The sequence below is a fragment of the Culex quinquefasciatus genome, chromosome 3 (assembly GCF_015732765.1).
Source record: "Culex quinquefasciatus strain JHB chromosome 3, VPISU_Cqui_1.0_pri_paternal, whole genome shotgun sequence".
In the NCBI taxonomy this organism is placed as follows: Eukaryota; Metazoa; Arthropoda; class Insecta; order Diptera; family Culicidae; genus Culex; species Culex quinquefasciatus.
Window position 1 is genome coordinate 67,077,724 of NC_051863.1, and position 15,110 is coordinate 67,092,833.

Sequence of the window (15,110 nt, forward strand, 5' to 3'; positions counted from 1 at the left end):
GATCAAAGTGCTGATACGCCGATAATAGAAATAGGCTGAGAAAGGGTATAGTTCCCCTACCTACTTATTTTGCCAAATTTTATGAAATTTTTATGACTATCAAAAAACATCCTTAATGAAACCAGACAAGAGAATAGGTTAGTTATTTAGATAGTTTTCGAGCTATTTCAAATAACTGTCAAAACAAAAATTATGTGTAATTTGTGTGGGGAAAATGCTTAGAATTTCCTAAGACCTAGCATTACATTTTTACATTTGGAAAGGTCGTATGAAAACATTCAAGATCTGATTTTTTATCAGATTGTTGAAGCCACGTAATTTAAGGTTTTTATCTCTAACTTCTCTCGTGGCGCAGGGGTAGCGGCTTCGGCTGCCGATCCCGATAATGCTATGAGACGCGGGTTCGAATCCCGCCTTATCCACTGAGCTTCTATCGGATGGTGAAGTAAAACGTCGGTCCCGGTTTCTCCTGTCTCGTCAGAGGCGCTGGAGCAGAAATCCCACGTTAGAGGAAGGCCATGCCCCGGGGGGCGTAGTGCCAATAGTTTAGTTTAGTTTTTTTTTTTATCTCTAACTTTAAAAAATATAGATTATGTGGTTAATAGATTTTGCAATTTTTGATCAAGATATTAAATTTACAGATTTTAGTATGTTGTGACAATTTAAATTCTTTATATTTTTTTTGTTTTGTTGATTTTTAATTTTGATTAAAAATTATAAAATTTCACGATTTTTAGTTTACTAAAAATAGTTTACTAAAAATCGTGAAATTTTATAATTTCTAATCAAAATGAAAAATCAACAAAACAAAAAAAATATAAAGAATTTAAACTAAAAACTGAAATTTTTTTTTATATTTTAAGTTTATTATATTACATTTGGAATTTTAGGATTTTTAGATTTTTCTAAGGAATCCTGATTCTCGAACCTCTCAATTTTTAGATTTAATGTTTTTGTTAATGAAGATTTTTATTATTTATAAGTTCTATTCTTGTTTATTTCAATTTTAAGATAAGAAAAATTTATGATTATATTTTTTTATTCTTTAATTTAACTGTATTTTAAAAAGCATAAGCATATTTTTTATTATTTTTTGGTTATATAGGGGAACAGCATCTAATTCCAGCGTGCCTCTAATGTTGGCAGGTCAGAACTTTGACATTCAATTAATGGCCTATCTACAATCACTTAGTAAAGTAAAACTTAGAAAATGTACACAACTTACGGCCGTCAAATTTGCTGGGCTGATATACGTTGCTATGCAGTTGTTTGTTTACCTTTGATATGGAAACGTCAACTTACCGTAGATTTTGAAATTTTCCAAACCATACGTGAAGTTTCTATTTTATTCCTTTTCATTGTAGAAGATCAGATTTATTTCCATTGATTCAAACTCCAAAACTAAGTGAAATTTTCTAAGTTAAGTGATTGTAGATAGGCCATAAAGCGTTTTCAACTGAAATCGAGTGATAAATAGCTCAATAAGAAGTGAGCCAACAAATTTCTATCAAAAGTTTTGCAAAATAAGTTGTTTAAATAGTGAAAATCAGCAAATTGGATGGAGTTAGGAGCTTAACCTGCCAAACATACGAAAATTTCACGTAGTTTGATGATTTTTAGATTTTAGATATTTTTTTATATACAGATAATAAGATTTTTGATTTATAGATGGGTATTTCGATATTTGAGATTTTTTAAAAATAACATTTTTGAATATTTTTTTAGATATTCTGCCGTTCTATGCATAATTGTTACATGTTATTTTTGGTCGATTATGACTTTTTGCCATTTTTAAGTTTTGCTCGACGTATATTTTTCAAAAAAAACTCATAAAATCTAGAAATTTTTTCGTAAGTTCATCAAAAACAACACCAAGTCTGTTTGTCCCGTCGTTGAACTTCTACGTCGTTCTACGCATAATTGTCCCACCAAGTATTTTCTTTCACGAAATCATCAGTTTAATAAAGAATTGTGTCTTGTTTACCTGTTGTATAGCAAGAGAATAACAAATAAGAGTGGTAAACTGCTAACTGGGATGATCAGGGACTTATAGGGTGAATCGGGATCTACGGGACAATTATGCGTAGAATCACAAAACAGTCGAAAAATTTCAATCGCGTTTTACTCAGTTACACTTTTTTGAACATGGGACAGTTATGCTTAGAACGGCATTATTTCGATATTCTGATTTTTATTTTATTTTTTTCAATCGTTTGAGGGTACATTGTGCATTAACGATAATTTTTTCTTTGCAGATTTTTTGATTTTTTAATTCTCAGATCAATTAAATTAATAAAATTTAAGATGATTCTTTTTTTTTCAGATTTTTATAGATTCTGCAATTGTTTCTTTTTTATTCTATTGAGTTTAATTTTGAAAATGTTGTTTAATTTTTTTATTTTGAAATTAATATTTGATTATACGTTTTTTTGATAAAGATTTCTTAATTTTAAAAATAAAAAAAAATTAATGTTTTGAAATACGAAAGTTTTTTTTTATGTTCATGAATATTTTTTTATTTCAGATAAGGCTTTGGATTTTGTATCGACATATTTATGATCCAAAGATTTTTATATTTGTAGATTTTAAATTTTTAGATTTTGAGATTTTTAGGTTTTTAGTTTTTTAGTTTTTAAGATTTTTAGATTTTGAGATTTTTAGGTTTTTAGGTTTTTAGTTTTTTAGTTTTTAAGATTTTTAGATTTTTAGATTTTTAGATTTTTAGATTTTTAGATTTTTAGATTTTTAGATTTTTAGATTTTTAGATTTTTAGATTTTTAGATTTTTAGATTTTTAGATTTTTAGATTTTTAGATTTTTAGATTTTTAGATTCTTAGATTTTTAGATTTTTAGATTTTTAGATTTTTAGATTTTTAGATTTTTAGGTTTTTAGGTTTTTAAATTATTAGATTTTCAGATTTTAATTATTTTTTTGATTTTTAGAGTTTTAGATAAGCGTAGCAAGATTTTTATGTTTTTGAGGTTTTTTATACTTGAAGCTTTTGAGATATTTATTTTTGAGTATTAAAATTCTTAAATTTTGATATTTTAATATTATGATTTTTTGACGTTGGATAACGTCTTACTCAAAGGTACTGGGATTCAATTCCGAAAAACTGGCCGCGTTCTCTGGGATAGTGCGTCAGATTTCATTTATTTTTTCCCTCAAATTAATCGAAGTGGCACCACCATTCGATTCGAAATTTATACAGCAATTTTCTATCAAACTTTCAACATTAGCGAAATTAGTTCAAAAAATGAATAACTTCAAAATATATACACTTTGCTAGATTGCAAACCTTCACCCGAAATAAATCAAAAATCAACATTGTACTTACACCTACCTTTCCCGGTAGCCGCATCCTGCTGCACTTGCTGCTGCTGCTGCTTATCCTTGGCCGTCGTGTCCGCCACGATCGACTTCGTCGGCGTCCCTGCACTATGCCCAAGCGACGACCTGCTGCTGTTCATCTGCTGCTCAACGGCCGAGCTCGCCGCCATCGTCGTCGTCGGCGTTCCCGCCATCCCTCCCATCGTCGAAGGCGCCGCCGCCGCCGAGTGGGTCGGCGTAGTCGGAGTCGCCTTCTGCTGCTGCATCGAGTTCATCGTGGGGGAACCGGCGGCAGCTGCGGCTGCCGCGGCATTCGCCGCGTTCATACTCTCCAGCATTTGCTGGTGCTGGATTTGCTTCTGGGGGGTGGAGAGATGCTGGAGTTGGAGCATCGCTACGCTGGCGGCCTTCATGTCGGCGCTTTCCTTGGAGGTCGTGGTGGTGATGGAGGCCGAGACGACGGGGGTTTGGTTGATGGAGGTTGTGGTGGCGGCGGAGGTTGCCGAGGAGGAGATGGGGGTTGAGGTGTTGATCATCATGGCGGTGGCAGCGGAGAGGGGAGCGGCCGAGAGGGAGGTCATCGCTACGATTGGGTTCTGGGCGTTGACTTGCTGCTGCATCGAGGTTGGGATGGTGGATACGAGGATTTGCGAGGGGTGTTGATGCTGTTGTTGTTGGTTGCCGGTGGGGAGTTGACCACTTTGAGCTTGATGAAGCTGGGCTTGTTGTTGATGGATTGGGGAAATGGTCGTTCCGTTGCTGGAGACTACAATTGGGGACGCGGACATTCCGGCGATGGAAACGACCGGCAGAATCGTACGCTCAATTTGCAACGTTTGCGAGTGCGCTACGCTAACGTTCCGTTCGCCACCTTGCTGCTGTTGCTGTTGTTGTTGTTGGGTCAGCTGGTTCGTAATGATCATCTGGGTTGTTCCCTTTTGGCCAATAGTTTGGCCAGCTTGCTGCTGTTGACCCTGTTGTTGTTGTTGCTGCTGCTGCTGTTGCTGATGGTGCTGCAGCATCGATTCCGTCGAAGTGACGTTGATCATCGAGATCCCACCCGGTTGATTGCCCTGGCCAGGTTGTTGCTGAAACACAAACTGCTGCAGGATGTTTCCCTGGGTTTGACCACCGGCGGCGGCTGCTGCCGCAGCGGTTTGGATCAACTGACCGGTAGTTTGGTTGGTTTGACCCACCAGTTGGCCGGGTTGTTGATTTTGTTGGTTTTGCTGGATAAATTGTTGCTGCAGTTGTTGGATCTGCTGCTGGGCTTGGGCGCCCTGCTGGTTCTGTTGTTGCTGCTGTAGAGCGTGCTGTTGGTGGAGTTGTTGGAGGGCGGCCTGCCGATTAGAGAAGATCATAATTGGATTTTGCCCGGAAGAATTTAAGCGCTAATAACTCACCTGCTGTTGGAGCAGAACCTGTTGGTGCTGTTGCTGCTGATGCGCCTGCTGCTGCTGGGCGCTCTTGATTTGCTGCTGCAACTGCAACTGCTGTTGCTTGTCGGTGGTCAGCATTGGCTGAATGTTCAGCACCGATGGGGACGTAATCTGACCTCCGGTGTTCATCAGGACCATTCTGAAACAAGAAGATAAGCATTTTTAAACTTGAACTTATTAAGAATTAGACGTAGTCGAACTCACTTTCCCCCGGTCGTCACAACCTGCTGCATTTGCGGTTGCTGCTGCTGTTGTTGATTTTGACCGAGCTTGACCTGGGCGTTCGCAAGATCCGCCTTGATCTGGACGGGGCCGGACGGTCGCACCGGTTGCTGTTTGGTGCGAATTTTGCTGCCCTTGGCGAGCAGATTCTGCTGGGCTTGCATGGTTTGCGTCGACGCCGACGGACGGATGTTTGGGGACGAGCCCTGGGGCAGCAGCTGCGGTCGCTGGGTTTGCTTCGGCGCCAGGTGGCTGCCGACAGTCTTTTGCTGAAGTGTCGTCTGAGCGGCCAACTGGGGCTGCTGGGCGGTGGCCGTCGTTTGCTGGGCAGTTACGTTAGCTTGCTGTTGAGCTTGTTGCTGTTGCTGGTTGACTTGGTTCTGCTGGTTTTGCTGGTTCTGTTGAGCCTGCTGCTGCTGTTGCTGAGCCTGTTGTTGGGCTTGCTGCTGCGCAGTTTGCTGGGGTTGCTGCGTAATGCAGGGCAGCGTTAGAGTTTCTGGAAACAAAAAGAACAATCATTACAATTTCTTAAACTTGAACAACCTCCTCAAACTTACGATTGTGAGCCTGCTGAATCGCCTGCTGCGGGCTCTGCTGGATGAACATGTTCGAACTTCCGTCTGGCCCAGTGTTCCGGAAGATGATCGGATTCGACGCCAGCTGCAGTCCATTAGCGGTCCAAAACTGACCCATCTGGGGGATCCACGGCGAGGTGAACTGCATCTGCTGGGCGCCCTGCTGCTGCAGCGGACTCAACAGCTGCGCCGTTGGCATCGTCGCTTGCGAAACCTGGACGCACTGTTGGCCGGAGGCGGCGGCTGCGGCAGCTTGCTGCTGCGTTAGCGTGGTGACGCTCTGCTGCTGGCCGGCGGCCGATATGCTGGTGCCGATCTTTTGGATTTGCACCTTTTGGCCGGCCTGGCTGGCGGCGGCAGCGGACGCGGCGAGCGTAAGCTGCTTTTGGACGTCCTGTGGACAAAGAAAACAATATTTTTTCGTTAAAGAAATTGCAATTAAGATTCAGTGAGGAAAACTCAAAGAATTATCTTTGCGATTAACTACAGGCGCGGTAGGGCTGGCCATAACAATACTAAAAATAAGGAGAATATTTTAGATGAACAATCCAGTATTCTTTAGAATGCTTTCGAAAGACTGGCGCGGCTGTTAGATTTCTTGAGCAACATTTGAAAAGGGCGCATAAGCAGCAGCTTGGGCTAACTTGCAAAATCCCAGGCAAAAGTAAACTATGTATTTCACAAAATTTGAAGTGTTAAATAGTAGCTGAGGAGTCCAGCTGTGATCAACGTCATTCCAGATTTGATTAAATTAGAATAGAACTTTTTTACGGAAACGTCAAAACTCGATTATCCGAAGGTCTTGAAAAAATTAACTTCGGATACTCAAATTTGATGCAAAAACATAAAAAATAAATCAATCTTTCAGATAATTGAAATTTGGATACTCGAAATTTCGAATATTCGAGACTTTGGTTAATTGAGTCTGGACTGTAACTATTTTTTTTTTATTCGCTAATTTATTTTTATTAGGTCCTCTTCGGTACCGAGACCTGGTTAGGACCGGGGATCAAATGCATAAAAATAAATAAATACACACAGGAGTTAATCCGCACCGAACTTGCGGGACATGGTGCCGACCACCCTTTCCTGGTCCGAGCGGGTCTTGCAACTCCTCAGCCGCGCGGTGAACTCGTAGAACATCTTCCACAGCTCCTCCGTGCTGTAAAGCACCTCCTCTCCTATCGCCTTGGGTTGGCCACCGGCGCCAGGGCCAGTGTTTCCTCGACTGCTTCCTGCATCAGCTTCGGATTGTGGTTCTGTCTTCTTCAGCTTATCCGGGATCGGGACCGGAACCGGCAGCGGAGGGAAATCCGCCGCGGAGAACGACGGTACCACCGGACTCTGTTTGTCCTTATTCCAAGCTGGCGGCTTCGGCTTGGACGCCTGCTGCCTCGACTGGATGAACTGCGCACGTTTTGGGCAACTACGGTCCAGACCCTCGTGCGATCCAGAGCAGTTAGCACACTTTTTGGGTTGAGTTACTTCGACTTTACAGTGTTCCGTTTTGTGGAATCGCCCACAGTTGTTGCATCTGCTTTTGAGATAACAGTTCCTGGTTCCGTGTCCCAGGCGGAGGCAATTCCTGCACTGGGTCACGTTGGGTTGCTTGTTCTGGTAGGCCTCCCATCGGACGATGACTGGTCCCATTTTCTTAATTGCACTCAGCTTCTTGAGGTTCGTGTGTCCCTTGGGAAAGAAGACAATATAAGGGGTTTCACCCGCGGTAGACTTTTCCTTCCGCTTGATGGCCTTCACATCCAAAACATCAAGGTTATGGTCCTCTTTGAGTCGATCCTTGATGATCTCCACATCCACTTCTGGGAGTCCTCGCAGAACTACCCGGTGGGATCGTTCGCTTCGTCGATCGTGCGAGTAGAATTGCACTTTGTACTCAAGCAGCAGCTCTCGAATGGTGTTATATTCCTCCACGGAAAAACACGTCACTTTTATTCCGCTCCGGGTCAGCTTGTACTCCGGTTTCACTTTGCACAGGGCCATTAAATCCAGAAATCTGTTAAAGCCCAAGTTCGTTACCACCAGAGGTGGTTGCTTTTGTTTACCGGCAGATTTTCTGGGTTCTGGAACCGCCGGGGCGTCTCCTCCTCCTGCTGCACTGGCATTGTTGTTGTTTTTGTCGCCCGTTAGCGCGCTGAATTTGTTGCTGTTGAGCAGGGTCTTCTCAACTTTTTCTGCTTCGATGACGAGTCCAGTGACCTCGCTGATCTTCTTCCGCTTCCGATTCCCGCGGACGGGACTAAAATCTTCCTCCTCGGAGGATTCCTCCACCTCCATCCGTCAAAAACTTCCAAGCACGCGAGATGACAACACGAGCAAAACACGTCTTAACTTGTCGCTGGCTGGCGACTGAGGGCCCAATGGACTGTAACTATACAAATTATTAAATTGACTTAAGGAGCTATTACAACACGGTAAACAAACAAAAGAACAAACTCGCTCTTTTTGACAGTTTGCTAGTTTGCCTGCACTGTTTGTTTGCCTGGATTTGTGTCTACAAACGTCAGCCGGCACACATTTTGCCTTGTTTGCGAGTTTGCCGCAAACAAGTTTGCGAGTTTGGCAATCTGTCAAACACGAAAAAGTGCGAGTTTGTTTGTTTATTTGCGGTAGTGTAATGGCTCCTTTACTTGATACAAAAAATATAACTCTTGAATATCCTTTGAAATCTAAAAATTATCTCAAACCCAAAAGCACGAATGCCAAAAGGTCGAATTGGCAAATCTCAAATGCTCAAAGGTCTAAGTTAAGAGATCGAAAGTGGAAAAAGATCAATTGGTCGAAGGACAAAAGGTCGAATAAACTGTAGAAAAGAAAAAAAATATAGAGTTGGAAAAAAAAATATTTAAATAGTTTTTTTTTTGTATCTTTGAGAGTTGAGAATTAAGAAGTTCTTGAAAAGGTTTCAAGATAAAAATCTGAGTTCCATCAATATATTTCTGGAGTTTGTTTTTGAATAGGTCAAATAAACCAAATTTCCAGTTTTTGCATTTTGGGTGTTTTTAATACCCCTGACTCAAGGCGGTTTCAAAAACACCCAAAAAGCAAAAACTGGAAATTTGTTTTATTGGTCCTTTTAAAAAAAACTCCAGATTTGATGTTTCAAAAATTATTTTTTTCTATCATTAAGATGCAGTATTTGTAGATTCTGCTCGGTTTGTTCTAGAGGTCGTATCGAGGTGCTCCGATTTGGATGAAACTTTCAGCGTTTGTTTGTCTATGCATGAGATGAACTCATGTCAAATATGAGCCCTCTACGACAAAGGGAAGTGGGGTAAAACGGGCATTGAAGTTTGAGGTCGAAAACACATGAAAAATCTTAAAATTGCTCGCATTTTCGTAAAACTTCATCAATTCCATTTCTCTTAGATGCATTCGAATGGTCTTTCGAAGCCCTTCAAAATGTGCTATAGACATCCAGGATTGGTTTAACTTTTTCTCATAGCTTTTGCAAATTACTGTTAAAAATGGATTTTTTTAAACCCTTAATATCTTTTTGCAACAGCCTCCAACACCCATACTCTTATAGGTCAAAAGATAGGTAATTTCATGGACTATAAGCTTACGGTATTAACTTTTTGGCCAATCGCAGTTTTTCTCATAGTTCTACGATTTTTCTAGAACAAGCATTTTACGACGTTAGTTTTTGCCCTGTAGCCCAAGAAGACTGCACTTTTTGGTCTCAATTTTGTCATATTCGGAATCCTCGGTCAATTTCACGTCAGTTAGAAGTATTGAAGTTGTAATTTTGATTTAAAAAATAATTAAATAAAACATTTTTGAAAAAAGAAATAGATCTTATTTACCTTATGATCAAAACGTCAAATGCTGTATCAAGTAGGCGAAAACTGGTTTTACCCCTAATCCGACAACATTCTAAATAATATTTTAATTAATTCTAAAGGCATTTTTTCCAATCAAATTCAAATTTCCAACAACTCAATCTAATGTAAAATTTTCTGAGGATTCCGAATATGAAAAAATTGAGACCAAAAAGTGCCGTCTTCTTGGCTTACAGGGCAAAAACTAACGTCGTAAAATGTTAGTTCTAGAAAAATCGTAAAACTATGAGAAAAACTGCGATTGGCCAAAAAGTTAGTACCGTAGGCTTATAGTCCATGAAATTCCCTAACTTTTGACCTATGGGAGTATGGGTGTTGGAGGCTGTTGCCAAAAGTTATTAAGGTTTTAAAAAAATCCATTTTTAACAGTAATTTGCAAAAACTATGAGAAAAAGTCAAACAAATCCTGGATGTCTATAGCACATTTTGAAGGGCTTCAAAAGACCTTTCGAATGCATCGAAGAGAGTTGGAATTGATGAAGTTTTACGGAAATGCGAGCAATTTTAAGATTTTTCATGTGTTTTCGACCTCAAACTTCAATACCCGTTTGACCCCACTTCCCTTTGTCGTAGAGGGCTCATATTTGGCATGAGTTCATCTCATGTATAGACAAACAAACCCTGAAAGTTTCATCCAAATCGGAGCACCTCGATACGACCTGTTTCACATCGGTGAAAAACTCGCTCTTAACATTTCAATAATTTTTTTTTCTTTTAAATGTATTTTTATTTCCGTTTATCAATTTTCTCAAATATATATTTTATAAATAAAAAAAAATTGATCCATAAAGAATATTTAAGTAAATTTTATTAGTTATCAATTGAAAAGCTTGATATGAATTATTTGAAGATTTATTCAGTTTCTTCAGTTTTTTAGAAACTTTCTAAATTAAGTAACATTTCATTCGTTGTAAAACACATTTTGCTGCTATTTTTTTTTATTATTTTTTTTCAATGGTATTGTTTCAATAGAAATTCAAATAATCCAGCTTTGTTTTATTCAAAATAAAATGAAGAGTATTTTTTATCTTTAAAATTACCTTTTAAAAACATTTCAGATTTTTTTCTGTGTCCTGTTTAATTTTAACAATATTTGATTATTTGGATGGATAATTCCCGAGAAGGTAAAAAAACTATTTTTTGTTACCGTAATCTGGGGCGAATCGGCACTTCAGTCTGAATAGGGACAGCAGTTTTTAGAGCACTTAAAACTTTTAAATTTGGAAATGAATGTACACATTTTGTTGGTCTGAGTCTGTTCTCACCGAAACCAACCAGAAAAATCTAAATATTGTGCTCCAACATGGTTAAAACTGCTGTCCCGATTCGCCCCATGTGTCCCGATTGACCCCAGTTTACGGTATCTGTTTCATTTTGAATTAAAAATTTCGAATTCGTTTCAAATTATACTATTTTTGCCTATTGATTTTAAATTAAATTTTCGATAAGTGAGATAAAAACTTTAAAAATTACCAACTGTCGCAGAAAATTCAAATAATTTTACTCATTTTGGTTGAACAAGATTGTTGAATCTTGTTTTGATATGAAATCTAATAAAATGTCAAATGATAAGACAGAAGCAAATCAGCTAAAACTTTTTAGCTTTATCCATAAACTAGGTGGAAACTTTTTGAAAATTAGGAAAATATTTGTTTGTGTCACGTTCAAATTTAATATATTTTTTTTTTTTCAATAGATTATTGAAGAATAATATATAATGAAGCATAAAAAGTAATTTCTGCGATTTGAACTAAAGATTTGCAGAGTTATTTTAACATTTTTCACGTTCCGCGAAATTTGATGTTTTGAAATTGAGGTCCCCGTGAAATTTGCAATTTTCAAGCGTGAAAATCTTTAAGCCTAATCATTACATTCATGCTTCTATCATGCAAAATATCAATAAATTTATGAAAATATAAAATAATTCTTAAATTTAAATTCAGAGTTTATGAATAGTTTAAACAATCTTTGTTTGCTTAAAAAAACGTAAATAAGCATTTTGCCATGTATTTGTATTGTTGTTAAGTTTGATGATTTTTAAACTTGATTTTAATGTGAAAGGAAAAAATATTTACATAAATTTTGCAATGGCCTAACATACCTATTTGAAACGAAACAAAAATTCGTTTGCCAAAAATTCTAAATGAACGAAAAGTATAAAATATTTTAAAACAGCTTGCAAACTAGAAATTATTACCAAATCAGGAATAGCATTTCAAAATATTTTCTGGTTTCGCTTGTTTTTCAAGTTTTTCTGATAGCATATTTTTCTGCCTATTGAGCAAGAATACATAAAGCATATTTTTAAATATCTGTATCGGCTTAATTTAAATATTTTATTACTTTCAAAGTAAACTAAGTATAAACTTATTTTGAACAAATTTTGAGATAAAAGCGGGATTGGTGGAAAACAAGTTGCCAGAACATCACATTTCAAAACTCGAAGGATAAATCTCCCAAAAACCTATCAAACAAAATACAAAACTGTGCTTTTGGAAGAAGCTGTTGCCATGATTTATGACAGTCCTTACACTTAATAAGTATTGATAACTTTAGGCAGGGTTGCCAGATCTTCAACATTTCTCAATCAGGATTTTTTTTTTGTATTCAAAACAAAAATAAACTACTCACCGGACTAAACAGCAGCGCCTGGGACTGACTCGACGGAATCGTCGGCAGCGCGTACGCCCCGCTAAAGTTTCCCGTCCCCGTTCCGATGACCTGCTTGCCGGGTGTGGTCGCCAACATCTGCGGCGTACCCTGGAAGGGCTTCGACGTAATCAGTTGAATCTGCTGCTGACCCCCAATCCCCGGATGTACCAGGAGTTGCTGCGAGCCGTACAGCTGTTGCAGGTATTGGTTCTGGATCGGTTGCTGGAGCACTTGGACGCGCCCGTGCTGCCAATCGGCTGCGGACAGCTGACCCGCGGCTTGCATGGCTTGCTGTTGTTGCTGCTGCTGCTGAGCGACCTGCTGTTGGGCCGCCTGTTGCTGCTGCTGCTGCTGCTGGTCCATTCCACCGGTGGCATTGGATTGCTGGGGCTGCGGTGGGTTGTACTCCTGCTTGACCTGGATGGTCGCCGTTCCAGCGGTGAACGCTTGCTGGAACTGTTGAAACTGTTGGAACTGCTGGAGCTGCTCCTGAGACAGCTGCAGGGGCACCGCCGTTTGCTGGGCCACCTGCTGCTGCCCGGCGGGGCTCTGTGACTTCTCCAGCGTGGTGGTCGCGTCGTACTTTTCGTCAAAGGTGATGCCGGCCTTCTCGGCGAGCGTTTCCAGGCACTTGAGCGGCCGTTCCCCGGTCGTTCCGGCGCTGGCAGTGGTTGTGGTGGTCGCTGTTGCGTTGGCCGAACTTACAGCAGTCGGGAAGGGTCGGATTGACCGCAGGTGGGAGACGGTCGAGGGGCTTCCGCCGTGCGGCGAGAGGGCCGCGGGGGCAGTCGAGGCGGCGGCCGGTGATTGGGCGCCGGTTTTGATGAGTCGAGCACCGCCTTGTTGGGCTTCCGGCTGGGCGGGACTGCGCAACAGTTCGATCTTCACCACCGAAGATTGCTTTTGCTGTTGTTGCTGTTGCTGGATGTTGGTGTTCGAGGACTCCTTCAAAGGTCGCTGCAGATGGGGACTGTGACCCGGATGGTGATGCTGCTGATGTTGCTGCTGCTGAGGACTCGCGTGCAGCGCCGGATGGCTGTGGTTGTTGTTGTTGAGCTTCTCCTCCTCTTGCTTCTGCAGATTATTGTAATGCTCCGACCTACAGGGAATAGAAAGAAAGAAAGAAGTCTTCGTTAGTCTAAGGATTCATCACCATGGCCGCTAATGCCGAATTTCATTACGCAGAGTGAAGGCTGAGGAACTTTTTGCTAATTGGACAAACTTTCCCCGTTTCATCTGGCGTTTTCTTTTTCGAGAAGGGACAAGGTTGCGCCAAATCCTGCTACCAGGGAAGAAGCCCAGCCTGGTGGAGCCTTGAAGGAGAGAGAGGGGGCGCTGAAATTTATAGATTCGTCAAGATTTATGGACTTTCTACCAGGCGTTCATGGGGGAGAGAGCGACCAACATAACAGTAGAAAGGACAGAACTGCAACGGCACATGTGCTAGAGAATTCTGCTGCCACCCCTCTAGGCTAGCTACGGAGGGACGAAAGTCGTCTCCTGTTCCCTCTGCCTGGATGGTTGGTTGTTGGTTTGGTAAGGGTTCATCACAGACACAAGGACACATGCGAATTGTTGGGCATGGTGGCAACTTGTTGGCCGTTTGAAAAGTTCAGGATTTTGTAAAGAATCGTTCTACTTTTCCTATGTACAGGATGGGGTCGGGTCAATCGGCAGAAAACCGAACGGCAGAATGCCGAATGGCAGAATGCCAAATGGCAGAAATTTCAATCGGCAGAAAAATAAATGGCCGAATGATAAATGGCAGAAAAGGTCAAATGGCAGAATATAATATGGCAGAAAAGGTCAATCGGCAGAAAGGGTCAATGAGCAGAAAATTAAGAAGCCGAAAAATCAAATGGCAGAAAAATCAAAAGGCAGAAAAATTAAAAAGCAGAAAAGTTAAATGGCAGAATGTTAATAAGCAGAAAAATTAATTGGCAGAAAATTAATTAGCAGAAAATTAAATGGCAGAAAGTTGATCAGCAGAAAAAATAAATAGCAGAAAATTAAATGGCAGAAAATTAAACGGCAGAATAGTTAGTTGGCAGAATAGTTAAATGGCAGAATAGTCAAATGGCAGAACAGCCAAATGGCAGAATAATCAAATGGCGGAATAATTAATTAGCAGAAGAGTTGAATGGCAGAATAGTTAAATGGCAGAATGTCAAATGGCAGAATAAATAATTCACAGGAGAGTTGGGGGTCGGGCCGAAGGCCCGAATGTCATTCGCCAGAATGTTGTTTGCCAGAACACCAAACGCAAAAAAAAGTCAAATGCCAGAAAATCAAACTCCAGAATTTTCTTTTGGCAGAAAAAGTCATTCGCCAGAAAATTATTTGCCAGAAATGGTCAAACGGCAGAATGAGTCAAATGGCAGAAAATTTAAATGGCAGAAAATTTAAACGGCAGAAAAGGATACAAGGCAAAAATACTAATTTAGCTCGACAAAATAATAGGAGTGTTCTTGCTGATTGTACAAACTGACTGTTTTTAATAAACATGATTTTTCTAATATTGGTATGAAAATATCGTTAAAAATTCTTTCGATATTGTACCTACAAAGATAAACGTTAAAATTGCAATTTTATGTTTTCACTTCGACTATTTTAAAACTCACGTATAACAAATGGAAGGTGATGATGATTTTTTTTTTTAGTTTGGATTTGAACTATGGATCTGACCAACAATCATTCGAACTAGCTACTTTGATTATGTGATCTAAGATGCTAAACCGATTGCCATCAAGCAGCTCAAGGAGCTATTTTACTATGGCAAACAAACAAACAAACCTGTACTTGCGGCAAATTCGCAAATAAGACAAAATGTATGCAAGCTGGCGTTTCTGCAAACAAATGTTGACGAACAAACAACAAACTGCCTAAATGTGCGAGTTTGTTTGTTTGCCGTAGTGAATGTGGCACCAAGAAAAGAACTTTTTAAATTCACTTCTGAAATTGATGCGTTCTTTACAAAATCATTTAATCTAATCTAATCTAACCCTATCGCTGCCAGTCTTTCGAGGGCATC

At 40.0% G+C, this 15,110-nt stretch overlaps 1 protein-coding gene across 2 annotated transcripts in view; it reads right to left on the minus strand.

The window, feature by feature from the left end:
* LOC6032513 (polyhomeotic-proximal chromatin protein) overlaps positions 1-15,110 on the minus strand; it is a 64,505-nt gene that overhangs the window by 9,256 nt on the left and 40,139 nt on the right. The window contains exons 2-6 of one of the 2 annotated variants that reach the window (XM_038264476.1): positions 12,059-13,178; positions 5,550-5,961; positions 4,975-5,488; positions 4,735-4,909; positions 3,345-4,671 (exon numbers count right to left, since the gene is read on the minus strand). In XM_038264476.1, coding sequence (XP_038120404.1) covers positions 3,345-4,671; positions 4,735-4,909; positions 4,975-5,488; positions 5,550-5,961; positions 12,059-13,178 — 3,548 coding nt within the window. Of the gene's footprint in view, positions 1-3,338; positions 4,672-4,734; positions 4,910-4,974; positions 5,489-5,549; positions 5,962-12,058; positions 13,179-15,110 lie in introns of both variants that reach the window. The other variant, XM_038264475.1, reaches the window with a different exon arrangement.